Here is a 27,483-nt window from a genome sequence, read left to right as displayed (position 1 = left end):
TGGATTACCACTGCGTGCCCGCTACCTCGAGGTCATCGACGACGGGCACGATGTCAGTGTGACATAGCCTTCTTGATAGGAAACAAGTGAGCGCAGAGTTTCTAAGAAAGGTAACACTAGCAAGCAAGCCAAATGACGAATATTGTTGTAGGATGAAGAGGCACCCTCAAACCTTAAGTGTCAATTAGACTACGAAAAATTGTTCGAAAATTGCCAAATTTTCTTATGACGCGAAATGCTTCAGTAACATGTTCAAAACAGAAAGGTACTTTCGAAAACATTTTACAACAGATGAAAATGCTTTATTCGTCATATTTCACACCGTCATGTAATACCCAGGATTTCTTTCGGGGGAGGGGGTGGGGGGCACTTGCTGAAGGCCTTGAATAACACATTTCCGTTATTTATTTTCGGTAAACACCCCCCTTCATCAGAATTTCTGAAAGGGGGTGCCCTAGACCCCGCCCCCGCGGTGCGGGCCTGGTAATACCCCATACCTGGGACATTTGATGTGTATTCCGAAAGTAATTTCGGCGACTCCAGAAAGTAAGAGTTCCATTTGACATCCCGTGGACGAAATGTACTACTATTCCTCGATAGTTCAATACATACTACATGAGGCTACCATCCTTGTGGTAGCGTTCAAAGCACGCCCTGCGCCATGTTCGTTTATAATGCGCGGGAAACGCAAGGCACACATTTTGCCGTTTAGTCAGCAGACTTTCGTTCAATAAAAGCGTAAATTGCAGAACCCATGCTGCTATCTATGTTTTAAATAGGAAAACACCTAGCTCGTCAAAAGCCCCTTGAAACATTGCTGAAGAGCCTTGACGAACACAGGTCGTCATAAGAAAAAAAGTGACGTTTGCTCATGACGAGCTCAGGTTGTCATAAGCGCTTACAGGGCCCTGCAATACTTTTTCAGCATGGTCAGAAAATGCTGCCGATCAGTATTCGAGGCTCCTGAGAACACATGAGCCAAGCATTATAGCGCAGCACGTGGCCTGGGATTTACAATTAATTCTCAGTCAGCTAGAAATTGTTCCCTCTTCTCTCAGTAAATTGTGCCATAAACCCAAATGATAGTCATAAACCTAAAGTCCACAATCGTTGGCTGATTTGAGCATCGTGGGCTGCATAGTTACCGGGACCACCGCGGAATGCCGCCAGGTGCCTGCGTGCGCGCTTGCGATCGCATTCAAAGTAAGTTGAGTGTTCGAAGAAAAAAAAAAAAAGTGCTCAAGGTCATGGCACGTGCTGATGAACGGACGCATCTCCTTGCCCCCTTGTTATCCCCCTCCCTGCATAAATTTCAGTGCGCTCGCTGGTGCGAAAGGAGAGAGAAAGTACTTGAACTGTGTGACAAATCTCTGTAACTCCTCTCGTACTTGACGGATTCTAAAAATTTTTGTGGCAATAAGCTCTTCTAACCCTCTAATGCATGGCATCCCATATTTGGTACATACCGATTAACATTTTTTTATTGAGGGCGCAAGAGACCCAGTTGAGAATGTGACACTGCCAGAGTAATTCTCATAGTTATGCACACTTAACATAAAAGTGCTGCCATCCATGGAGCAGTAAGAAAAACAGACGTGAAATAGATTTCGCAGTGCACATGCAAGTTCGGCATGCGAACAACAGCAATTGCGATTTTTTTATCGCAACCTTTTTTTTGCTCCAGAAGCATGAAAAAATTATTCTGGGACATCTCGTGACCTTAAAAATTCATGCTCTTTATTACTCTCAATTTCGCTTGCCACTACGGTATACAGCCGGAAATCGGTATGTGCCATATTTGGCACAGTATGCATATTAGTGACGAAATGCGCAATATATTGCCATCTATGTTGTCCTGCACAATACAAATAAGCACAAGCTCTGAGATCATGCAACACAGCTCTGTTGTGCAGGATTTAGGTTGTGGTGGTATGTTTTAGCTCCTCACGAAAGTATAAGGTGCCAGCAACAGTACCTGGCAATTTTTTGTTACAATATTGGCATGGTTACATGAACAAATTATGTGAGCTCCGACCAGTTCAAGTCGATATTTAGTTTTTTCTATTTCCTCGGCAACTGACGCTCCCAACCGCAAATCAGTGGTTGGTAATTGGAGCAGGAAAGTAGAGCAAGGCGGCAACATGTGAACAGACAAATGTGTAAGCAACCATCTTGTACAGAGATATCGGCGGTCAGATGCGCTAAGTGAAATGTTCAACTATGCCTCAACACAGGCAGCAAATGCTTTGCTTCATTCCACACATCACCTTAAAAAAACCTCGATTAGTGATATTTTTTCAGCCATGACAGCAATATTGCTCGCCCATCTGCATGGTGTGCCATATTTGGCACAAGCCTGCATCTTCATCAATACAGTCACAATAAATCTGAAAATTTTTCAGATTTATCACCTGTTTACGCCACTGGTTTCATTGATGGCCATATGTCGACTACGAACTACCTGATTCCCCTGACATCAATCAATTCACAGTGAAGGCTTGACTACTAGTTAATGCACTCTTCACCGATTTGCTCAAGCACATTTATTAGTAGTTGTATTTCAATTGCTAGTGTATTTCTTTTTTGTGTGTGTATGTCACCGCCCCCTTCATCTACCCTCGCACAAGGGACTTTAGGGGTACCGTAAGCAAACAAATAAAAAGCACTGCATTGTAAATATCTACATTTAGGTTATCCTTAAACACTATCTGAGGCATACGCAGGATTTTATTTCAAGGGTGTTTGAACACCACTGCATCCTGCCCCTGAAACTCATCCCTCCAATGGCCAGGCCAGTCACCACCATGCCCCTTATCATGCTTTATCATTTGTCTATTGTGAGCACTTCATTTGCAGTTTGCATTATGTAATAGTTTTGCAATTGCTTCTATATATGCCTTGCATGGGACGTCAGACACACAGCATCCCACTGTACTGGGGTTCCAACCTAGTGGCTTTAGCACGATGTCGGTGCATCATATTCAGTGCCAGGGAATGCTGCTGGTGTGTGTGCAAGAACTTACAGCAGAACTACCGCGCACTTTAATGTCTCTGAGACACAATTTAAACGCTGCTGGCGTGCATGCCAGAATATGCAGCGGAATCGCCACGCCTGATATGCGATATTGGTTCACCAATGTGGCGGCTCTTGGCTCCTCCTGTTTTCTGGCTCCTGTAGGCACTGCGTTAACAGTTACGTTTCATATGATTTTTGTTTTAACTTTTTTAGCCAACATCAGTGTGTGCGTTTATGGTACTCTCTGGTGTGACGTACTATGTTCTCGTCTTATGCAGTTTCATTACGATAAAGTTCAGCTGTTAGAACTTCGGCAATATCGTCTGATGTTTGATATGTTTGCTTTTATTTGTGGCAATCATGTAAACTGCTTCAGTTGGACTATTTAATGGACATTTGTTTGCATCTCTTTTTTTTAGCGTTCAGAAAACATTTTTAACGTCACGCCGTATCACCCTAAAGGACGATCGCATGGTAGACCAAGAAGCAATGCATTCACTGGCAGTGATGCTACCGCTGCGCCAATTGCGCCAGACTGCGCCAAAGTGCCCTGGCTGCTACAACCTGCTACATTTCCTCAAAATTTGGCGATTCTGCGCCAAGCCTGCGCCAAAGGGGTGTACTCCGACTTTCAGAAATGAAACTAACTACATGAGGTTCCCCCACTGAGAGCGACATCGCGCTGTACGCGGACGTACGCGGACGTTCTCCATGAGAGTGATGAAAATGGAGACAAAATAGTATCAATATGGTGTTGTCAAGCGAACGAAGGAACTGCGTTTTGTGTTTTTTTTTTTTTTTTGTAATCAAAGCATCAACTGTAGGCAACATGGCGTAGCAGCAGTCAAGCGACATGCAGCCATGAAACGGCACATTGATGCTACCAGTCGTCATTGAGACGCTTCAGGTGGGCTGCAGCGGCCGAAAACGATCCAGCCGACTTTGGAATTCGGCAGTCCATGGAACGTTTTGCAGCGTGACCGCGTGACAAACACAGAAACTCTGTTTGTGCTTGGCATGACTCTCAAGGGCATCCCATACTCGTGGGCCGACACAGCAACTGCCTTGTTTACCAAGTTATTCGAGATTCCGAAACAGCGCAGTTTAGTTGTAAAAGGTTCAAGGCATCCTACATAGTTAGTGATGGCCTCGGGCCGTATTTCAAGAAACTTGTGCTTGACGAGGTGAACAAGCCGGGTGTGGTTTTATCTGTCAGCATTGACGAGACCCCTCTTCCTGAACAGAGGTGCCAACAACTTGATGTTGTAGTTAGGAATTTCTCCAACAAAATGCAGCGAGCAGTGGAACACCTACAGTCTTTCCGGCTGGGCTCTGCGACGGGGTGCATTTTTATCTTCATATCCCAATTTTATACTAATCACTCCCCCCCCCCCCAGAAATTTTGGCTAGTGAAGTGCGGAGAGCAATGATGGACCTGCCGCAGAAAAATGTCATTTGCTTTTCTACGGATGGCCCTAATGCAATGAAAAGCTTCAGAAAAAAGATGTAGGAAGCATACCCTGGCATCATAGATGTAGGAGAGTGCTGCTTGCACAAAGTGCACAACTCATTTGCCCGCGGCTTGAGTGCTGTTGGCTCGGATGTCGACGCTGCTGTGGTCGATGTTGATTACTTTTTTAAGAATTCTTCGGCTCAGAATGAATTGTTGAAGGCAGAGCACCTGCTCCAAAAGCTAGTTTTGCTGCTCCAAAACGCAATTTTGCCTGCTCCAAAAGCTGCTCCAAAGTGGCCTAAGCCAGCAGCATCACTGGCATTGCTAAACAAGGATTGTGAGCAGACCTCACCTGGAAGTGAGAAAAAAACTGTATGGGCTTGTCTCTTTGTTTCATTGAGATAAACATTTATTTTATTATTTTTTTTTCATGTGATTTTTTTTCCTTTTAATGCCTATGCAGTAGTTAGTTTTCCAGCTACATTTTTATGCCACTGTGTGGTATTTTGTATACTCTTGTGCCTGAAGAGAGTGAAAAGAGAAATGGAAGTCATTTTGTTATGTCATGGGTTGGTGAATTGGCAGGCAGGAGCTAGTACAAACCTGAAATAAGCATTTTCATTCGTACTTGCCACGGTGGTCTAGTGGTTATAGTGCTTGACTGCTGACCCGCAGGTCGCGGGATCGAATCCGCATTTCGATGGAAGCAAAAATGCTTGAGGCCCGTGTGCTTAGATTTCGGTGCATGTTAAAGAACCACAGGTGGTCGAAATTTACGGAGCCCTTCAATACTGCATCTCTCATAATCGTATCGTGGTTTCGGGATGTTAAACCCCAACAATTATTATTATTTTCATTTGCTCCTGTGTTGCTCGTATTTTAGTGTTTGAACTTAGCATGCGGCACAATCCAATCCTGGTATAAAACCAGGAAAGCACCAATTTTGATCTGTTTTATAATATGAAAAGTGTATAATTTAAGTGACAACATCAGTGATGGAAGTGCTGCTCCAAACTGCTCCAAAAGAAAAATGCTGCTTCATGCTGCTCTAAACTAATTTTTGTCAGTAACTGCTCCGAACCTGCTCCAAAATAGTGCTTGGAAACTGAAAACTTCAACCATGTGACCATCCAGCGAGCCTAAACGAAACCAAAAACAAGCTGTATACTATCATCCTAGTGTGCTAGTGTGCAGCTTGTATACTTGCTGCTTACTAGCATATTGACAATTCCACAAGTACTGGTACGATATACAGAATGTTTTTTAGACAATACATATTTTTTATAAAAGTGCTGTGACAGGCGGACCCCTGTCGTCTTCGCAACCGAATTCTACGCCGAGGTGGAGTCAATAAGAGTAACTGACTGGATTCCAAGAGAAGGCAAACGCGTGAGGGAGAGACAGAAACTTAGGTGGGCAGACGAGATTGAGAAGTTATAATGTGGCAGCAGAAAGCACAGGGCCGGGTTGATTGGCGGAACATGAGAGAGGCCTTTGCCCTGCAGTGGGCATAGTCAGGCTGTTGAGGGGCGCTGATCATGTTTTAACAAGAAAGTGTTTTATGCCGGGGTCCACCAAGATTTTCATGACTTATTTCTGTCACGGAAATACGTCAGCAAAATGAACGCCATCAAATGGCAAAGAAAAAAACTATAAGAAAAAGTTCCATTGACAGGAGTCGAACCCATGACCTCTCGGTCCGCGACAATGGCTGGCGGGTGTTTAACCCACTGAGCTACCGCCAAACACTTAACGGAGGATACATGAATGCGCCTTTCATCTTTCACACTTTCCTCTCACAGTGCTGTTGCATGGATGGATGGATGGATGCTATGAGTGTGCCGTTTATAACGGTGTGGTGACGTGTGCCACCAGGCTCGAAAAAAAAAAAAAAAAAAAACGTGCCGTTGCTGCCGGCACGTTTCCAATAGAAGTATAATTTCGTTTAACACACTGCAAGGTGGTGGCTTTAGCCCAAGCCTCGCTCATAGCATCCATCCATATCGAAAAATAGCTCTCCGACGCTCGCCTGGCTGTCGCACTGCGTTCCTCGCTCGCCCTGTGAGAATTAACTGCCAGGCTAGAGGGAAGACACAGCGCGCGTAGCGTTTCTCTTTGCATTTCACGGCGCTTTGGAGGAGTGCATATCAAGTATCAGTGTTTATTATGTGCTTGTTGATGCCATATTTGCGCGGGATTCACCATATGTGGTGTCCACATATATGTTAAGAACTTCAGCTATCGCAAGGGTTAAATCATGATCATGGGCGTTAGTCGTCGGTACGGAGATGTGCCACTAGGCGTCAACGTGAGTGCGTCCACATCAGGTGGTGCTACATCTGCCAAACAACAACAGACATGATACATGCTCTAATATACCAATGCACTAAAGCAATCAACTACTTCTGTGACGACACGTTTCACTTTCGTGTTACAGTTGAACCCCTTTATAAGAGAGACTGATGTAACAGACAATTGGATATAAGAGACACCAGTGTGTCTAGATTGAAATAGAGGTTGGTAAGAACATGCAAACATTGTACCCTGTTTATAAGAGACACCTCGTATAAAAGACAAGAATTGCTGCCCGGTGCATGTCTCTTATAAAGGGGTACAACTGTATACCGATTCCTATGACAGAGGGATCAACCATTTTTTTTTTTTTTTTCACTGAATATTATGCCGTATTTGACACTGGGCATGTTTTACCAATGGTCAACTTTTGTTTCCACTACCCGGTTCATATCCATTTTTATCTGTTCTTACAGTGTACACCTGTTCGATTCAAAGCACGGCCAGCACCAGACAGCAGCCGTATGTTCAGACTGCGAAGCACGTCAGCGCCCCCGACAAAGCCAAAGCCATTTAGGCTTGCCTCGGTGGAAAGGCATCAGGAGTTCGTATTTCAGTTTGATAAACTGGTACGTGGCACTTTGGCTAAGCAAACAAGTGGTCTCTTCAAATAGCGTTCGAATGGTGGAATTTCAGACAAAGTTCCCTGGCACTTTGGCTGAGCAACCGAGGAGTCCTTTTAAATAGCTTTCAAACATTTAAATACAATAACATCACTACATCCAGTATTCATCAAAACTGCACAGTTTTGTCGCATCTTTTGCAGCACTACACTTTCTTTACACATTCAGTCATACAAATTTTTCAGGCACAAAGTGGACGATACAAATGTCAATATAATTGGGCTTTTAGGAAAGAAAGAACTTGGGTAAAATATGTCATTTCGATCTTTTTACCATGTAAGCAACACAGATAACTTGTTCAAAGACTTGTCCTGTCTCTGCATTTCATCATAATACATATTATACCCACTTTGATAGCTTAGTGGCTATGGCATTACACTGCTAAGCATGAGAAAGATTTAATTCCTGGCCTCAGTGACCATGTTTTAAATTAGGGCAAAATGCAAAATTGGCAGGGTACTTAGGTTTAGATCCATATTAATGAATGCCTGGAGGCCAAATTAATCTGTAATTTCCCACTATGGCGTACCTCACAATCATATCTTCGTATCAGCACATAAAAAACCTGAATTTAGTTCTTTTGAATGCATAATATTCACTTTAACATGTCATGGTAATTGTGTGTTATGTTTTATGATGATGATCCAAAGGGCGTATGTTTCATATTTCCTTGAGTATTAATATCAATCAGTTTGCTTACGCTGCACAAGTTCACTTTTTCTCTTATACATACAATTGCGGAAGAATATGAAATACGTATAAACTTCACGCAGCTACTCCAAAAACAGTGCTGTTGCAAATAGTTATAAATTTTTGTGCTTGCACCATTTATTTGGGGCTCCCCCTCTAGTATATTGCACAAGTGGGAAAAATGAAAGCATTTAGCCATCATGGCAAATGATTTTGCCCAATCTAATACTGACCAAAAAACTGTTTTGTCTACTGTTGTAATACAGCATACAAGTCTTGCAAGGAAGAAGTTACCGCTGTATTCTGAGCCAAAAAATAATGATAATCTGAAACAGTGGTGTGCATGCAACACAAGAAAAGGATCACTCTCTTCGGTTGGTGGAATATACTTGTAAAAGAAATTTTGAGCCTGAACTTGTGTAAACATAGACAGCACTGTACATCTACACATTCTGGTAAGCTTGTGTGCTGGGCGATATTGCGAAAGCATTTCCAGCGGACAAATTTTCTTGACTGACTAGTATTAGGGTGTTTTCACTGAAACTTTGCCATGGCATGGTGCCCCGACTGAAGTCGGCACCGCTTGTCACATTCCTGTTGCCCCAGAGCAGGCGACAATGCGCTTTGTCCTATGTTATTGTGTGTGTCAAGCTTTATTGCACATGTTTCAGTTGCTACTAGAAAACTGCTATGCATGTTTTGCAGAATGTACTGTGTGGATGTACATTTGTGAGCTCGGTGGTGTAGGTGTAAGCTTAACCTAAATAGTATGTCAATCAATCTCCAAGTGTGTGCTTGCATGTCACTTAGTATGCATTTGTAGTAATATCGTTCAGGTTTATTCTAACAGCTCAAGGAACAAACACAGTGAAATTATTGTTCGAGGGCATGCATGATGTTAGACATGCGCACTTAGCTGAACATGTTGATGGTCATCTGCGGTATCCATTGTACGGGTAAAGTACTCTCAGATCAAAACGCAACATCGTTTTTTCAGTATAACGACTGCTGTGAGCAATTGCTCATGATAACCCTGTCATGTCGCTGCAAATATGGCAACTAAAGGTAATGTTGGCTGTGATGCAAGTCTGCAAGTCAAAATTATGCTGATATGACACGAACTGTAGACACTCGAAACGAAAGTATGTGCATTACTTAGCCCTAAATTTTTGTTTCTCGATCCGTGAGTACAAGTTAAACAAGCTCTCCATGGTACAAGTTAAACCAGCTAAATGCCGAGCTAAAAGTTATCTTGCTTTCAGTGATGCTACCGCTGCGCCATTCGCGCCAAAACACGAACCCTGCTACATCCTGCTACACTTATCCAAAATATGGTAAATCTGCGCCCACCTTGTGCCGAAGGGTATGCTCCGACTTTCAGAAACAACAGGCTCCCTTTGAGCACTACTTATATTGTAAGGGGTGTTGCAGGAGCTACTGGAATCTTGTTTGCAAAACCTTAGTTCACATGATTCCACAAGTGCAAAGAAAAACATTGCCACAAAAATTTAATTTTCAGAGGGTAAAAATGGGTGTCCACGAACTGGCACCTTAGTTGAAAACATGGCAAAAACACCTCTGATTAATGCGAATTCTGGCTTTCAGGGCTCTAAATATTACTAAACTGATTTCCAAAGACCAATAGCATAACTTTTATTCGCATTACATCGTATGCAAAAAAAATATTAATTGCAAAACTTTACATAGTTAGGCCTAAGCAGCCACGTGATGTGCTCGCTGCTCGCTGCCGTTTTCTTTTGTTTGCACACCAGCTGCTACAGTTGACTTCTGCTGCTCACTCTTGGAGTATGGGTAAAGGCCACTATTTGTGACGAAGGCACGAGTTTTCAATGACACTGAGCAGTCTGCTGTTGTATAATTTGCTTAAAGGGGTCATGAACCACTTTTTCAAGTAATGATCTAATGACCTCAGTATCGGAGTTTACTGCCTCCCGAATCGATTGCCGCAAAAATTTCTCGAATCCGTCAAGAATGAGCGGAGTTACGGGGTTTGGCGCACGCTCTCAGCACTTTCTCTCTTTTCTCGTGCCGATGAGCGCACTGGAAGCTACACAGGGAGGGATGGCACGGAAGAAAGAAGTTACGTCAGCGCACGTCCTGAAACGCAATCGCTCTCCCGCTGTGATTCGCGTGCGCGAGTGCGGCTACCGTGTACTGAGGAGTGCGCGGCGCCGGCAAGTGGCGGCACCCCGTGGCAAGAAGCGCATCTGATTCGAACTCCGCTCTCGATTTATGTCGGATATCGGCCAATGAGGATGCTATGTCTTTTGCGACGCGGCGATGCAGATCGCGACGTCAACCGGCAGACGCCCCGCCCACCGACGAGAGTGAGAACCGGCCTCTGTTTGAAAAGAGGGCGCCTGAGAAAACAGCAACTTCGCGTTCCGCTTGTAGCCTTTACGTGGCGCGCACGACTGCAATATTTGGCTGAGCAGTTCATAGTCGTGTCAGCTTTCCGCAGAATGTTTTTTTTTTTTTTCAACAAGCCCAAGGGGTGCTTCATGACCCCTTTAAGAAGCCTTGTCCACAAACGTGGACACAAATGGTGAAGAGATTAAAATCAGACTTAGGGAAGTTTCTAAAACTTCATGGTGCCTTCAGTATACAGTGAACCTGCCAAAGGTGTTGCCAAGATCTGTTTTCTGAACCATTTAGCAGGGTTTCAATATGTGACGCAAGTGGCATTAGAAACTATGCTGTTTATGTGTGAAGCAATTAGGTCTCATATAAACTAATTTCTTTAAATGACTGATGTGCTAATACTGGCTCTGTGAAACGTTTCCTCACTATGTGCTAACTTCAATTGTTCTTTACCATTTTACAGAAGCAATGGCTAGAAGCGGAAAGGCTTCGCAAAACAAAATTTATTGCTCGGCCCGCTCCACGGTCAATTCAAGGTAAGTACATAGGCAAAAGCTTTTGTGGAGATGTGTGCAACTTTTGACAGCTACACATTGCATACAGTCAACAGCTGCCACTACCACTTAACGTTCATTTTGTTTACGGTTTGATTGCTACATGCACTGAGGTGCAGTTAAGCGAGGAGTGAAGGCTATACTGCAGTTACCTGCAGTCCCTGGAGTAAGTGACGTCAAAAAAAAAGTTAGGGCATTGCACAATGTGCAAGTGAGGTGGGGTATTGAAAGGGCCCTGCAATACTTATCCAAGTAATCATTGAATGACTTCATTGCCTTGGGAATTGACTGTCGCAAAATTTTAGAATCCGTCAAGTACGAGCGGAGTTAGAGAGATTTGTCGCACGCTTTAAAGGGACACTAAAGGCAAATATTAAGTCGACGTTGATTGTTGAAATAGCGGTCCAGAAACCTCGTAGTGCTGCTTTTGTGCCAAGGAAGTGCTTATTTTGAAATAAAATCACGTTTTTAGGGGTCCGCATCGCGTTAGCGCGCTTCAAATCTCCCGCCTGAAAATACGACTCTCATACGTCACTGCTGCCGTGCCCAACGTTGCCCGCTTTTACTGCGCGGCCGCCGACACTAGTAGCAGCAGAGCGGAAGTTGCGGGACCCACAGCAGCAACAACGGCCATCGAAGCTTGCCGCAATCGCCGCAATGGATGTGGACGGAGAACTTGACGACGAGACATTGGCTCGCGACGCTGGGCTCCAATTCAGCGACTTGAGCCCCGATGAACGCGGTATGCGGCTGAGGGCTTGTAGTGCCGGCGTCGTTGCGTACTACGATAGCAGCCTCGGCAGCGACTCTCCCGAGCCCGAGCCCGAAAGCAGCGAGGAAACCAGCAGTGCGGTGTCGGGCGACGAAGCTCATGCGGCATTTTGTCGAACTTTCTGTCAAAGCGACTTTCACGAGCGCGCAAAACACACGCGGGCAGTACGCGATCCCGAAACTACCACTGAGACGGGCGAGGCGCAGTTCGGCGAAAACGAAACCTTTGAACCACGCGCGCCGTTCCCCATGGCAACGCCACGGATGTTTTTTTTTTTTTTTTCATGAATCAAGCGGAAACGAACAAACAGCATTTTATTACGTCTTTTGATGCTCGGAAGGTTCTTTTTTTACTGCTGCTAGTTTGATTACTAGTGATTTATTGTAGGCCGACTTCCATACGTCATCGGGATCACTTCGAAAATGTCCCACTCGTGGCGCTCACCATGTGATACATTTAGCTTAATTTCTCGGTAAGTAGGGCACTGCTGTTGATAATATTTCCGCTTTAGAAGTTGTCATACATTGGACTTTCACTCTGACATAAATTGTTATTTGCCTTTAGTGTCCCTTTAAGTGCGTTGTCTCCCCTTTCATACCAGCAACCACGCTGAAAGCTATGCGGGGGGGGGGGGGGCTGCCAGCAGGGGTCGCAGCTGCACCCCCCCCCCTTGCCTCCCCCCGCAAGAGTAAACATAAAACACAACGCATAAGGTTCCAACTTTCCTGCTCTCTTGTGTGTGTGGGGAGGGGGGGGGGATGACAAGGGGGCAAGAAGCTATGTCCGTTTGTCAGCACGCGCCACGACCTTGAACGCTTTCTCTTCTTTTTCTTTTTTTTTTTCTTCAAATGCGTGGCTTACTTTCACTGTGATCGCGAGCTATTAATTGTAAATTTCAGGCTGCATGCTGCGTTATAATATTTGGCTCACATGTTCTCAGGAGCCTTGACTACCGATTGGCAGCGTATTCTGAACATGCTGAAAAAGTGTTGCAGGGCCCCTTTAAAGCACTGAAAGAAAGTGAGCAATGCAAGAGCCAAGTGCGGGAAAGATAACTGTTCACTGTAATATGATTGGCTGCTTAGTTTGATGTTACTGAGCTGGTAAAAAATATTCGTTGGAGTTCTTAGCTTGTTAAAAGTTTACTACCCAGGCAGTATCCAAGTTGCTCCAAATAAAATTTAGTTCACAGAATCAGTGAGTCACTAAGCAGAACTTGTGGTGACTGTTCGTAATTGCCTTTCTTTTTCATGTAGAGGTTGGCAAATATTTTCCAATTCAGGTTCAATACAAATAAATAAGTATAGAAAGGTATAGAATAGGGTATTGAATGGTCAGATGCAAACTCATATATTTAGAGCAGGAATATATTTGGTATATTTATGCACCATGCATATACTGGTCAGTGCAAAAAAGATAGCTAAATACCAGGGACAAAAAGATCACTTTTAAAAACAAGATCACTAATCGGCATTTAAAACACTGTTTGAATCGCCTCACAATATTTTTTATTCCTGGTTGCATACAAGTTTTCTCAGAACAACTGGCTATTGTGTGGCTAGCTTATCAAGAATGCTACATAAATGGCTGTTGGAAGTTCTGGCAAATGAAATAAAATAAAATAGACAAAACCAACCAAAAGCTGCAAATTATTAGTGTGGCAACGATCAGTGGTGTTTGTTTCTAGTGGCAGGAGCATTGGCCATAACCAATAAAACATGAATCTGCCTGCTAGCTTTTTACTGCCATTGCAAGTTTCGTGAATCTACCGTGGTTATTTCCATTTGGTCTTGGCTGGTGAGGTGCAGAACCTCTGAAGCGCAGTTTTGCAGTTGCGCGCATGTATTGGAAATGTTCTGCTTCTAGCAGCCGTTTTCATACCGCTGTTATGCATTACTGTTTCTGATGATGTGGGGCAGTATATTTAGATTCTGAAGAGTGCATGAAGCCTCACCCCCCCCCCTCCAAGAAAAGTCCTAAATTTCATTTTAGGCGCCACATAAAACACATATATAGAGTCTTCATGAACTTTGCCAAAAGCTGTAATTTATTCTTTCTTCTGAAATGGATTGAGAAGTTTAAAGGGGAGATGCTACTCGAAAAACACAAGATTTTTTTTTTTTAATAGTATTACAGATTTTCTGTTTTTTGCTTGCTTTGTGAAGTTTAGTTCCTCTACTTTTGTGACAGTAAAAATAAAGGTCGTATTTAAACAGGAAATGTATTAAAATCGCACTTAAAGAGCACAAGCTGGCTGTTAAAAACTTGAAACTGCATATTTTCCCCTGGCTAACACCAAACAGCTGCTTGCCATTGCTGTTCACAAAGGAGTTGACCTAAGTTACATTTTCAAAATATCCATTATTTCCAAGCTTCCATGAAGGAATCAATAATAAAAAGCATATTTTTCCCTCATGACAAGCTTTCAATTTTACCTTTGAAGTGTGCTTTCCTCAAGATGCAATTTTTAGCACCTTCTTGAGTTTGCCCCCCCCCCCCCTCTTTTTTTGGTACTTCTAATGCACAGACCTGCATGAAATTTTTCCCAAGTTTTCTTTACCATAAGTTCCATTATCTTCTTTAACTTTCATATAGCTTATATAGTTATGAATTTCATTTAACTGATTACTGGGGTCAGAACATTTTAAGACTTCCCAGGTTCTAAATTTCTGCACTTAACAAATTTTATATGCACCCTCTAGTAAACCTTTGGCATTCTACAGTTGATGGGGAAGAATATGAGCCATTAATGGCCTATATAGTACAGGGTGCCCCTGCTATCTCTAGCCAGAGTTTAAAAATATGCCGACACACTGTATGACGCTTCAACCAAGTGCGCATTGCTCATTATTGCATGGAGTAAGTCACACTATTTTTTGTGTTCTGCTTAATTAGACAATATGAATTAACTAACTTTTGAAGCAATGAAGCTGGACGATGCATCCCAATGAGAAAGCTGTAGATAAATTCGTAAAACATCCGATTAGACAGTTTCCAAGTTCCTGTCTATTAAGTATTAGTGTTTTTCTGCTTACTAAAAATGCCCGCGAAATACAAAAATATACCACGTTACATGCCCGCTTGCGCGCCATGATTTCAGTGCTCCCTAACGTTCTGCATACAAACGATATGCTTCCTCACGGCGGTTCATGAGAGCGATAAGCAGACACAGTGGTTATCGCTTGTGCGGCTGCAAACAACAGGGGCGTCATCGCACAGCCACCACCATTGTCGCAGCCCTGTCACCTTTTAAGTGGCAGCACAACTGGCCAAATGCTATGAAACGCGCAGTATTAGGGAGCACTGCAGTCACGGCGCGCATAGGTGCGCGAACGGGCTTGTCACATGGTACTTTTTTTGGATTTCACGGTCATCTTTGGTAAGCAGAAAAACGCTAATACCTAATAGATATGAACTTATAAACTGTCTAATCAAATGTTTTGCAAACTGGCCCACAACTTTCTCATTGGAATCTTTTGCCTAGTTTGGTTGCTTCAGAAGTTAATTGACCTTGCCTAATCGAACAGTTAAGCAGAACACAAGAAGTAGTCCGACTTACTTCATGCAACAGTCAGTAACATGCATTTGGTCTTATTGTCATAGAGTGCATCGGCATATTCTAAAACTCTGGCTAGAGTTAGCTGGGACACCCTGTATATGGAAGTTTAGCTATAGAAAAAGTGGGGCCAGAAAGGCCTACATACCACACATTCTCATGATACAGAACAAAACTTAAGCAACTGCGTGTAAAAGTAATTACATACTTGAAATTAGCATAAAGAGCTCAATAAATAGCCAGTTTCATTGCTCTAGGGTGAATATTAACAAAAAATGTCTCGGAGTAGCATTAAATGTGCAAAAAAAAAAAATCATAGCTATATCAGTGAGTTTAAAATCAGTTTCATTTTATATGCCCATATGCAACAAGGTAATGAAACCGACAGGACAGGCAATTAAGTCAAGGAAAGCATACGGGACATTATTTGTGGTTTCTTAACTGTATTGTAATGATTCTCACTTAAATTGTAAGAAATTCAAGTGGACGAAAAATCACCCTTTCCATATGTGGGATCCGAACCCACAACCTTCAAATTACGCATTCAATGCTCTACCATTCGAGCTACAACGGAGGGTGATGCCCTGTTGACTTTTTATTGCGGTAGCAATTATATGGACAGTCTCTGCTGGTTTTTGCCATCCCCATCGCCGCCGTCATGCACCGTATATGTATAAGTATGTATATATATATAAAAGCCCCAAAGAAAAATAATTCAGAAAAATGTTTCTGAAGCGTGGAATCGAACCAGCAACCTCTCGCTCCGCAGCGCGTGGCGCTAACCATTACGCCACAAAGAGCAGATCCTTCAGGTAGCTAATGGCGAGCGTTATATACACACCCTTTACTGCTGGCAGGACTCGGAGATGGCAGGCGCTTATAAGTGTTTCTTCATTACCAGCGAGATGGCACAAGGAGCGCAACGGGCGCATTTAAAAGTCGTCGGCCAGTTTGCTCACTTCTAATATTTGCGCAGAGAGAACCTTGCCTTTCCGCTGTCTGCTCGCACGGTATACTCGTGGACAACTTTTCTTGGCAATGAACGGAAAGCTACGGGGGTGGAGCGTCTGCACATGTACTGCTATGCAAAGTAGTCCGGTTTGGCGCGCGTCTCGTAACGCCGTGGAAAGTGATGGCTAGCGTTGCATTTCGACGTAAACGCTGCTTAGCGTCTAAGGTATGGGTATAAGGCGCCACTTTTTCACGCACGCTAAAACGTAAAGTGACAATGTATTAAGTAAAAGAAATACAAATATCTCGCTTGTGTGCGCTGTGTTCCGTCTCAAAAAGCTACATGTAGAAAATGAAGGAGTATTTTATATATCTCACGCAGAAAATACGGACGCAATTGTGGGATTACATTCATTAGCGGTAGGATAAGTGCATTGTGGCTCTGTAGCCTTCGCTTCATTGCCAAGAAACGTTGTCCACGAGTATAGTTGCTGTCAGGGGGCAGATGTTTATGCAGCGTAGCAGCGCATCCATCACGGGCCGCTTTTCTTGCTATCGCATTCATTGCTTCGCCCTTGTGGCGAAACTGTGACTTTTTTGTAGGGTATTTATGTATACTTGGGAGTGTTACCTGAGGGTGTTACGCAAGGTATCCTGGGTAACTCTAATTCTGGAAGATGGAACTTTGCTCCAGTGGGTTGCATTCGTGGAATAGAAGGCGTTGCTTTATGTCAGAGTTGACCGCTTGCTTGCGGAGTCGGTCGACTGCTCCAAATCCACCATTGGAATTCGACAGAAGACCTGCAGCGCTAATCTTGGACCTGTGTCAATGCATGTTATAGAGCTTTCTGTTTTTAAATACGAAGCATTTCTTAGCGAACCTTAGGCACTTTGATCATTTCTATCTATCTATCTATCTATCTATCTATCTATCTATCTATCTATCTATCTATCTATCTATCTATCTATCTATCTATCTATCTATCCATCCATCCATCCATCCATCCATCCATCCATCCGCCCGCCCGCCCGCCCGCCCGCCCGCCCGCCTACGTCTGGGTGTTCTTGTGATTGTTTCCCTAACTTGGTGTAGACCAAAATTGGCATGGGAAGGTAATAGGATTGACAAATATGACTGTCAGGTCATGACATAATTAATGTGAAAATTCTGTCGCGTACGTCGTTAAACCCTTTCCTCCAGGCACGTGTGGCACATACCCATTTACCACGGGCCGCGGTGTACGGGTATGTGCCACAGGTGATTGACAGTTTATAGTATCTACCTAGGAACGGCGACAACAGACATTGGCGAAATGGATGCGAGAACGTTAAGAAAAATGGACATCGACAGCGTTGACCCGACAAATGCAAAGAATAAAAATTGGGATCTCAGCGGTAATCGAACCGAAACATTCTGCGTGGCAGTCAGCTATACTACCACAGCGCCACGCCAGGTCTAGAAACTGCTTTGGAAAAGCACCCTATGTAGGCGTAATGTTGGTACAACGTCAGTTGTGGCTGTGGTGCTGGCTATCTGATTTTATAAGAAAACAATGAACACTACATACGTACTCCTACGATGCAGGCATCATATCAGGTTAACGTCTGGTTCCAGTGTTGGCTCCGCTTTTATAGCAGTCTAATGAACATTACAATCACCCCCACAGGGGCGTCTGCGCAAGCAGGTGTTTGGTGTGTAGCGACACCACGGACCCGAGCTAACGGGGGGTTTCGACCCCTCCCACGCCTTGCCGTGCGTGGCTTCGCCTTATCTGGGGAAAAGGGGACCCTGGGGGTTGAGCCGACACCGGGTGATTGGACCTTTAAGGCTCCCCGGCAGACGAAACACACCCCTTTGGCCGCGGCTTCACGTAGACGGCACCCCTGGGCTGGCCCACCCAGGGGAAATTGGCAGTCACCTTTTCCTGTCTCTCTCTGCCTACATCTTCGTCTTTCACTCTCCTTCTCCTCCCTTCCATTTACTTCCAATTTTCCTGGAGGCAAGGGCTAACCTTGTGTGGCTATCCTACATAGGGTAAACCATATTCGGTTATAGTAACGGCGCACTACTGCCGTTGCACAGACTTGTTCACATGTTCTGCCACGTCCCCTTGTTAGGCGCCGTTTCCGAACAAATTACTTTTTTATGGGAACCTTCAACCCTTCTTCAACCGATCGTGCCCCGAAAAGGGTATGCACCGACGCAACCTCACTCTTCTGGCCTAAATCCAAAGAAACTTTTCCGAAATTTTATGTGCTTCACTGCGAGCAACCGCCAACAAAAGCAAGAGCTATTTCACCATTCCTAGTGGCCAAGTGCCTAAAAGGGATGATTGGAGCTGGTTAAATGGCCACAGAGATGGCAAGTGGGGATCTGCTCCTCGAACTAAAAGACAAAGAACAGTTCAGCAAACTCGCACACCTAGTAGCTTTTGGTAACATCCCTGTATCTGTAAGTCCACACCAAACCATGAACACAGTCAAAGGCGTAGTATCGGACGAAGACTTGATGACATTGAACGAAGATGAACTCCTCGACGGATGGAGGGACCAAGGTGTAATTCTTGTGCAGCGCATCAAAATCGGACGGAACAACAAAATTGCAACAAAGCATCTTATAATCACTTTCAGTTCAGCCACACTACCCGAGACTCTTGAATCTGGCTATGTGAAACTTCAAGTCTGACCGTATATCCTGAACCCGAGGCGTTGCTTCAAGTGCCAGAGATTTGGTCATGGATCGCAGAGCTGCCGAGGGCAGCTTATTTTCACTAAGTGTGGCACCACCGACTACAGTACTGACGATTGCAGGAATGATGAGGTCCATTGTGCAAACTGCGATGGCAGTCACCCCGCATACTCCAGAGCAACGTTACTAGATACCTTTTTCAGTTTGCAAACTCCACCGGAATGCGGCGGCGAAACGCGGCCCCTTTCGTTTCCCGCTCCCTAGATGGCGCTTCCGACGCCTTTGGACCGGTCGCCGCATCGTAACAGAGCCTGCGCACAGTGTTAAACGGTATTTACGCAGTTAATATTTTGTAAGGGGAGTTATTTTCCTAGATAGTGAGCGAAGGTAGTTACAAGAGCTCAAATAAAGCAGCAATTGAGCCGGTGCCACACGGCAGAGACGCGAGTGCGGTGCCTGAATCTTGCGGGACTTCTGTTCATTCAGCTCTATTGCGTTCCTGTTCTTTAAATTCTATTATATATGTTAAAAAATTGTTGACAGTGGGCCATAGCATTAAGGCTAAATGCTAGAGGGCTATGCACTTCGATTCAGGTGCAGGTTAGGGCAACCCCAGTTGAACGAAATTTCCGAAGCCTTTCACTACGACGTGCCTCACAATCATATCGTGGTTTTGGCCCGTAGAACCTTAGATATTCTGATACGATGAGCCACACAACGCAGCGATCTGATGCCGCCGGTGATGAAGTGTAAAGCCCAGAACCACTCGTTCTTTCCAGATCACTCATTCCTACGATTCGAATATTTTTTCCAAAGATAGATACCGAACTACTTGAATAAAAGCTTGCCTTTTTTAAGGCTATAAAATGCGAAAGATATCGAGAACAGAAAAAGTGAAATTAAACACAATTTATTGAACGCTGCGACAAACTGAAAGCCACTTTTTTTTTTTCAAGGGCAAGAGCCAGAGTTACAGGAGACGTGCTTTTTTGTTCGCTACAGCCACCTTTTCCTTGCTTTCTAACTTGTGGTTGAAATCCCTGGAGAAGAAATGCATTCTCGTCACAATGACAAAGTTCAATATTTGGCAAGTGAATGTTGTTACATGCTCTGAACAGCCCAAACGAGCAATGCTGCACTTTTCAAGCTCTTCCAGCACTTTCCAGAAGATGGTTTCACAAGCACCAGCCTCATCTAATGTTGAAGAAACAACATCATTCACAACTCTCATTACACTTAACATTTTAGCTGTTGGATGCTTCATGCAGCCTTCCTTGAAACTTCTATAAGTCGTCAGATATGCATCAGAGCCAACTACGGGCTCTGCACTGCTTATATCTTCTAAGCACAGAAGGCATGCTGTATGCTTTTGAAATTTGTACACTACATATCCACTCATGTAGTACACAATAGCGTCGTCCACTTCTCCTTTGAAGTACGAGTGGTCGTCAATCTGCTCTCCAGACTCTCCGGATGTTTCACATACAATTCTTAGCAGTTTTTTCTCTATAAATTCCCGCAAGCAAGCATGTTTGGTGCGCTGAACTTCTCTTGTTGTCCGCAATGTGTCCTGTACGCTGGCAAGCACATTCCCTGGTACACCTTGCACACTGCCGCGCATTGCGGTCTTTATAGGTGTGTACAAACTGAGAAGGCGGAAGATCTGAGTAAAGTTGACCACGGTAGGGTGAGATTCATCTCCTCCGAATGACCGAACAAGTCCGAAGTGGCGCTGGAAAACAGGAAGTTTGTTAAACTACAACCAACTTCATTACTTATAGCACAACACTCAAAGCACCACCAATCACATGCTCACCTCCAAGGGATCCTGGTTCAATTTTGCTGTCAAAACATAGTGTGCGCCCTCATCCAGCAAGAACTCGATGACTTCAAGCGTTGACATCAAGGTAACACGCAGAGATTGAGTGGTTTGTTGCGATGCAAAGAGCTTGAGACCTTGCTCCACGGAGTTCTTTTCTGTGGAATTCAGCATTTCCAAGAAGTCCTTGATGACCTGAATGAATGAGGTAAAATATCCGCACACTATAAGCATCAACACGTATGAAGATGAACCAGAACTTGCCTGTATTTCCTTTGAGTGGCGTTTGATGCCTCGTTCGGGTAGCTTTATGTTCAAAGCATCGAACAGGTCATTCAGGAGTCTGGTGAATACTTCGGTTCCCTCAGAGCCCCTCAGGCCTTCAGTACCGGCTTCTCTGTATATTCGGATGCCAATAGCCGTTCCGCGGCTGAACAGCTGTAAAAAAAGTGGATTGATAAGTTAGTTGAAAAATAACTCAAACAAGCCTACGCTGTCTTTAAAGGTACCACCTGTGTAGCAAGTCGGACACTCATCTTCTGAAGGTTGTCTGGGGCAACATGTGCTTTTGTCAGTTTTGGCACGACTCTTGTATGTTTGCTCTTCTCAGCTTCGTACAGGGCAACATAATGTGCGAAATTTATCTGATGATCCCCAGCCTGAAAAAAACAGAACGTCTTTAGTATTTGGTTGCAACTAAATGCACAGATTTACTCTTACCATTCCATAGGTGTGCTTTTTCAGGTGATTTCTGATGCACTTGACTATGTGCGGGACGTCACAGATAAAGAAGATCTTCTGTGAGGGTTCCCAAGGATGCTCGATGCTGTTGCATGGTGACATCATGTCTCCTGATATACCCAGGTTTGTCCACATTGAGCGGTTATTACCAGCTCCATCGCTTACAACCACAAGCACTGAAGCATTATGTTTGTGAAGCTGCAACACGGCACTCAAAAGGAGCTGTGCAAGGATCCGTCCAGGTGCAGCACCTTTTGTGGCAAAAGACGCTATGGGTTGAACCCAGCTCTCAAATAGTGGAACAAACATGAACACGAGTGCGTGGTCAGCGAGTTGGTCAGTGGTGACATTTGTCACATCGCCATAGTCAACGAAGCCATCCATCTTATATGATGTTTTGTTGAAAGCAACAGATTGCTTGAGCTTTACCTCATCAAGCAACAGAACACCGCACCTTTGAAGATGGCTCTTCTTCTGAAAATGCTCTTGGATGCTCTTCAGCGATACCTCATTAAAGCCATATCTGCAGGGAATGCCACTAATAATCTGACGAAGGCGTGCTCTTGTAGGAAGAGGCAAAACCTGCATATCAGATAACAGCTTGTAAGCTTTAGGACTGGAAATCTGCAGCAGAAGGCATGTCATCAGCCATTCTTCTGTGTATCGCTTCCCATTTTTTGCCTTTGCCTTTGCTACCTGAAAAGCATTCTTGAAAGCCAGCTGCTGTTTGGCTGGAAGAATGTCAAGTGCACGTTCCATCCTCTCCTCTGTAACATTCTTGAGTTGTTTTTTCACGGTGGCTATCTCTTTCTTCAACTTTTCTCTCTGAATCGTCGCTCGTATTGCCCTTCGACGCAGAGACTTCACTTTGGTACTCTTAGATTGCAAGCTGTTGCTTGTCTTGCGCCGCCGTGAAAACAACTTGGACAGACTGCTGCATTCCTGACATACTGCTGTCAGACATAGAACTGTGCACGATTTGCGATGCCATGTTTCCCCATTTTTAACGGCCACAGATGATGACAAGACGTGCGGGTAATTATAAGCAGGGCAACCTTCACAAATGTTCAGCCTTTCAATGCGTGAAAGTAGGCACTTTAAATCATCGCACGATTTCAATTCAATTCCCGCACCAGTACTATACACAGCTGATGTAACAAGTTGCCCCTTGGCACTGACAGACAAGGTCAGGCGTTTCGACACTACCACAGCCCTGTCGATCTCTGGAATTTCTTCTCGCATTGCCAGCTTGTACAACACGATTGTAGTGCCAACAACCTCGAGCGACCAACCCTGGATCCGTTGGCCTGCTGCTGCTATGTCAGACAACTCGCTGAAGAGCTGTGTGTTGTTCTCTAGCGTAACACTGTTTTCACTGCCAGCACTGCTATCGTTAGGGACGCCGAAGTCCGGTGTCGCAGCTTCTTGGTCAGTGTCCGTTTTATCTTTTTTGCGCTTAGGCCGAGTAGGTGTACGCACTGTTGGGGCCTTGCGTTTTCGCGCTGGCTTCGACAAGTACTTGGGGCAATTGGGAAAAATGCGCGGCACAGCATCTTCCTTAAGAGCCCACTTACCACGTGGTATGACAACAACGTCACCATGAACTTTGTGCACGTAGTCCTTCACAATATCGTCCTCCTGAAAGTGCAGGTCACAAACAGCACAAGAGCGTGACAGCTCCTTGTCTAATCTGGGTATTGCGCGTTGCCACTCTTGAAGGCGCACGTCGTCAGTGGGCGGCTTGAAAAAATGTCTTTTTTTCGTCCGCGGATCTCGTTGAATCATAGCCGCTTCGGCAGCCAGTCACAAAGCAGCGAGGCATGTTTTATCACATTTAACAACCGTCACATGACACATATGGGAGATGTAGCTCGCACCCGGCACAAGATCACATCAGCGCTGACGCGCCGGCGCCAAGCCGGTCACCACGTGGGGCACGGTAACCGTAGTAAGTTGCAACGGGAGCACACACTGAGCGAGCTGCGTCGATTTGGATCTCGCTGGGACTCACAGGGACAGCGATGGCTACGGAACACACTTGCACGCAACAAAGAAGCACCCAACTCACACCTGCTGTAGCAGCAGCGTCGGGAACAAATGGCCAGAGGCACGCTTCGCCGGCCGTCAGACCAGTCAAAAAGCGACGAGTGCGCCGCCTCTCGGCGGTACAGGGAAGGGTGACACCCGCGGCACCCCAGTTTGCAAACTGAAAAAGGTATCTAGTAACGTTGCTCCAGAGCATAAGTTTCCTAAAATCAACTAGAGGGGACTCTGGCGCTGCGATCGTTCAGCAGCCATGGGAATGATGGGTAGTACACGGATTTGCCTAGTCTTCGTACTCGCGGGCTTGAAACGCACTTGTGGCTTTGTTTATTGCTGTGTTTTGGTTTTCTTTCGGATAAAAGAATGGATTGTTGCGAACTTCGTGATTAGATTTAAATTGGTGAGCCTAAAAAGTGGTGAAGTGGAACTGCTGAGCTTTTGCTGAACTTCGTTTTGCGACAAATCGGATGCAGGCGACGCGGAGCCAAACGGAGCTGAAAGAACGAAGTTTAGACAAATCCGTGTACTACCCATCATTCCCATGCTGGCTGAAGCGCCATGCGTTGCAGCTCCCATAGACACTAGTGCCAGAGTTCCCTCTAGTAAGTACTGTAGGAAACTCTATGCTCCAGAGCTTGCCCGGCCTGGATAAAAGAAAAAGAAATATTCACTGTAAAGATAAAGCTAGACAACTGATTTCTTCGTCATTCCCCACTGAAAACATCTTTCGCTGAAGTGGTGCAATGAGGGGTGGCACCACTATGGCCCCTGGCTGTTGCCCGGACCATGCCTAGCGTGTAGTGATGCAGAACTATCGATGGTACTATCGATAGCGGAGTCACTATCGAACTATCGATGGTAAAAAATACTATCGATAGCGCTATCGATAGTAAGTACTATCGATACGATGTGCGATGTTAACAATAATCGAAAGTTACTTGTCCAATCGGACATTCCCTGTTCGAGTGGGCAATGTTTTGTCTCGACGATTTGTTCAGGAAACTGATGTACCATAGGGTGGTGTGCTGAGTTGTACTCTTTTTTATTGTAAAAATAAATTCCTTGCACCTGTGCACCCCGCGAAACATGTTCTACTCTACATATGTTGATGATGCGCAGATAGGTTTCAAGTCTTATAATCTTGCAATCTGTGAGCGGCAGGTCCAGCTCGGTCTGACGACCTTTCACGACCTTTTGCCATTGATTCTCACTGCACACATTTCATGTCACCCTCATGATTTTGATACTTCCCGCCTTCAGCACACGGAATTTTAAGGCCCATGTACAACCACTTACCACAATCATTGTTCACATCTCTTGTCCTATGACCTGGCGCTCTTTGGCCATCAGGTGGCCCTTGCACCATAAAACACCGGATATCATCATTAAACATTACATTTGTATTCCTATGATTCAGCAAGCTATATTTAAGCGTTGCTCGACCCTGGAGAAATACATTAACGAAAGTTACGTGCGATATTCACATCATTGCACCATAAAGTGCACTTGTTTTGATGTATGTGCTCTAACATGAGTGCTGTCGTTACATCATACCATAAGTTACCCTTTAAATGCCAGTGCTGTCGACGTGCCTGGTAAACCCACGATGTGCACACAACTACTACACTTACAAAAACACGCCGATCTACCTCGTAACGCTTGGCTCAAAGCCATGAAATACAGCATAAAAGTACTTGCTGACTGCTTCGCATGAAACCGATTCCCACGAGGCGTGGGATCTGCCAAATTTTTTTACCACGCAAGGTTTGATGCTCTTCTGTCTATGCGACTAAATTTGTTTCTGGCTTTCTTTAGTAAGCTTGTATGTAGCTGTCGATGACCTCAATTTCAAAGGGAAAGATAGCAAAAAAAGACTGCAGTATGCATCAACCTGGTTTGATTTTTCTTTTTATGAACATTGTAGTTGGTATTAAAGTGTGAAGCTGTACACTCACAAAGAAGTAACTAATCCTTTTTAAATCTTTTCTCGTTTTCTCAAGGCAGGGCCAAAAGCATTGACAGAAGCTCAGTGGAAAAGGCAGCGCCTGGGCCATCTGGGCACGTGAGCAGGCCACGACGTCGTTAGATAGTCGATAAACTGCATCAATGCCTGCACACGATGAAGTTGTAGTGTGTATCTTTTGTTTGAATAAAAACACTTTTACATTCTGAAAATTTATTGTGCACCTAACAGTGTACTATATTTACTCATGTAATTCCCTGCCTTTCTCTGATATTATGTCTCTCTCTCTCAGCTCGTGTAATTTGCACTTTTCTGCGTGGCACAGTCTAGTCCTTTAGTACAGTGGAAGAGAGTGAAACACTAATGCAAAGACTACATAAGGTACCCTTTAGATGTAAAAACACACAAGTACTAACAAATCGAGTTCATACAGCCTCATTTCACTTTTGTCTTGCCTCAAAAAGTGTGACGCATCTTGGCTCACCCATTGCTAGCCGTTGCGATATCCTTTAAGTGTGGAAATGAATGTGTAGTGGCACTATCTCAATGTGGCTGCAGCAAACATGAGCGGACTCTCATTAAAGGCCAGCTCCGGCGATTTTTTGGCCATGTCAAAGTAATGGTGCTTTTATGTTCCTGAGACGCTCCTGTTACGGGCCCGATAGCAGAAATACTCGGCAAATTGGAGAATAATTTTAAATAAGCAAAAAAGCGCAACACCGAAACCGAAACCCAACCAAGTGTACTGTCTACGTATGACGTAGACGTTGTTACGAACGAACCGGAAGTCGTGCAAGGCATGCCGGTCACGCCGGCGCGGAGTATGAAAACTGTGACAGTCGGGACGACCAGCGAAGCGCCGGCCAAACCAACGCTGTCTGTCGCCTTATGCACAGCAGACGCTCGCTGTAGCGGCCGAAGTTAGCGGTGCCCTCGGCTGCGTCACTTCCGCCGCCTTACCAATACTGACGTCACAGACGCAATGTTGCCAATAATTGTGGGAAGCCAGGAGGGCGTTTGCAGACAATCTTTAAAATTAATTTGCAAACAATCTGCGCATGTCTCAAGCCTGTAATTTGGCATAAATGAAGGAAACGTGCAAAGGAACGTACCCAGCGAATTTCATTGAGATCCATCGACCTCGAAAAATCGCCGGAGTTGGCCTTTAAGCCTTTTGCGCGGCTGACCGAGAGTGTCTCTTGGAAGTGGAGCAATCTTGTGTGGCTGGCAAAGCATTACTCAAATCTAAAGCAAATTTGAGCACTATTAGTGGAGAATCTCGTCGTGCTAAACTTTACTGAGACTAAAATCTCTTTATTCACGCGATTCTTCATGGCACGAGCTGTTCGCGGATGTGAAATTGCGGAGAGCCGTCAGGGGAGAGTGAAGAGCAAAAGAAGAAAGAAAAATTTGATGTGCACGTGGCTTTTGTTTAGTTTGTCATTTACTTTTTAAGGTGTTCACCGCCAGGTGAGAAACTGGTCCTACACGATTCGACCCGGCCAATAGGAGGCATCTCTTCCTTCTAGTCCTTTAGCGATGTGCATGTCTGCTCCTGCTCTAGCCTTCTCAGTCGTGCCGAAAAGAAATGCACAGAGGTGTGTGTTGATCTGGCAGTGGACACGACTCGCCATGCTACAGAGTAAGCGGAGAGACCATGTTCTGCAAAGCGTGCGTGACAAAGTACAATTGCACGGCTACGTTCAACGTGTTGGTGCCTGTATACGACCCTAAACAATAACATTTTTTGTTTACCTGTCATAAATAGAGGTCGCGCACATCTTCCTTTGAAGTTATTTGCATTTATGTAAACATTTATTGTGCCTATATTTACAACAATGCAGGCCTAAAATGTTGCTTCGCCTGCCTATTTATGGCA

General features: G+C 44.6%; 2 protein-coding genes across 2 annotated transcripts in view; one reads left to right on the top strand and one right to left on the bottom strand.

Moving 5' to 3' along the window:
- The window catches only part of LOC119374298 (uncharacterized), a 75,683-nt gene extending 49,927 nt beyond the window's left edge, over positions 1 to 25,756 (top strand). The window contains exons 14-16 of the mRNA XM_049412561.1: positions 7,238 to 7,390; positions 10,980 to 11,052; positions 25,642 to 25,756. Of these exons, the coding sequence (XP_049268518.1) occupies positions 7,238 to 7,390; positions 10,980 to 11,052; positions 25,642 to 25,727 (312 nt within the window). The 3' untranslated portion in view covers positions 25,728 to 25,756. The remainder of the gene's footprint in view (positions 1 to 7,237; positions 7,391 to 10,979; positions 11,053 to 25,641) is intronic.
- LOC125760320 (uncharacterized) lies at positions 19,667 to 23,827 on the bottom strand. The gene is given in 5 exon segments (XM_049420215.1): positions 19,667 to 20,770; positions 20,855 to 21,295; positions 21,370 to 21,516; positions 21,578 to 23,356; positions 23,358 to 23,827. Coding segments are annotated over 5 exon segments (3,192 nt in total). The 5' UTR covers positions 23,421 to 23,827; the 3' UTR covers positions 19,667 to 20,008.
- Positions 25,757 to 27,483: the final 1,727 nt, after the last annotated feature.

This window comes from Rhipicephalus sanguineus, chromosome 1 (genome assembly GCF_013339695.2).
Source record: "Rhipicephalus sanguineus isolate Rsan-2018 chromosome 1, BIME_Rsan_1.4, whole genome shotgun sequence".
Taxonomy (NCBI): Eukaryota; Metazoa; Arthropoda; class Arachnida; order Ixodida; family Ixodidae; genus Rhipicephalus; species Rhipicephalus sanguineus.
Note: the sequence above shows the minus strand (reverse complement) of the source record. Positions and strands in the feature narration are given on the sequence as shown.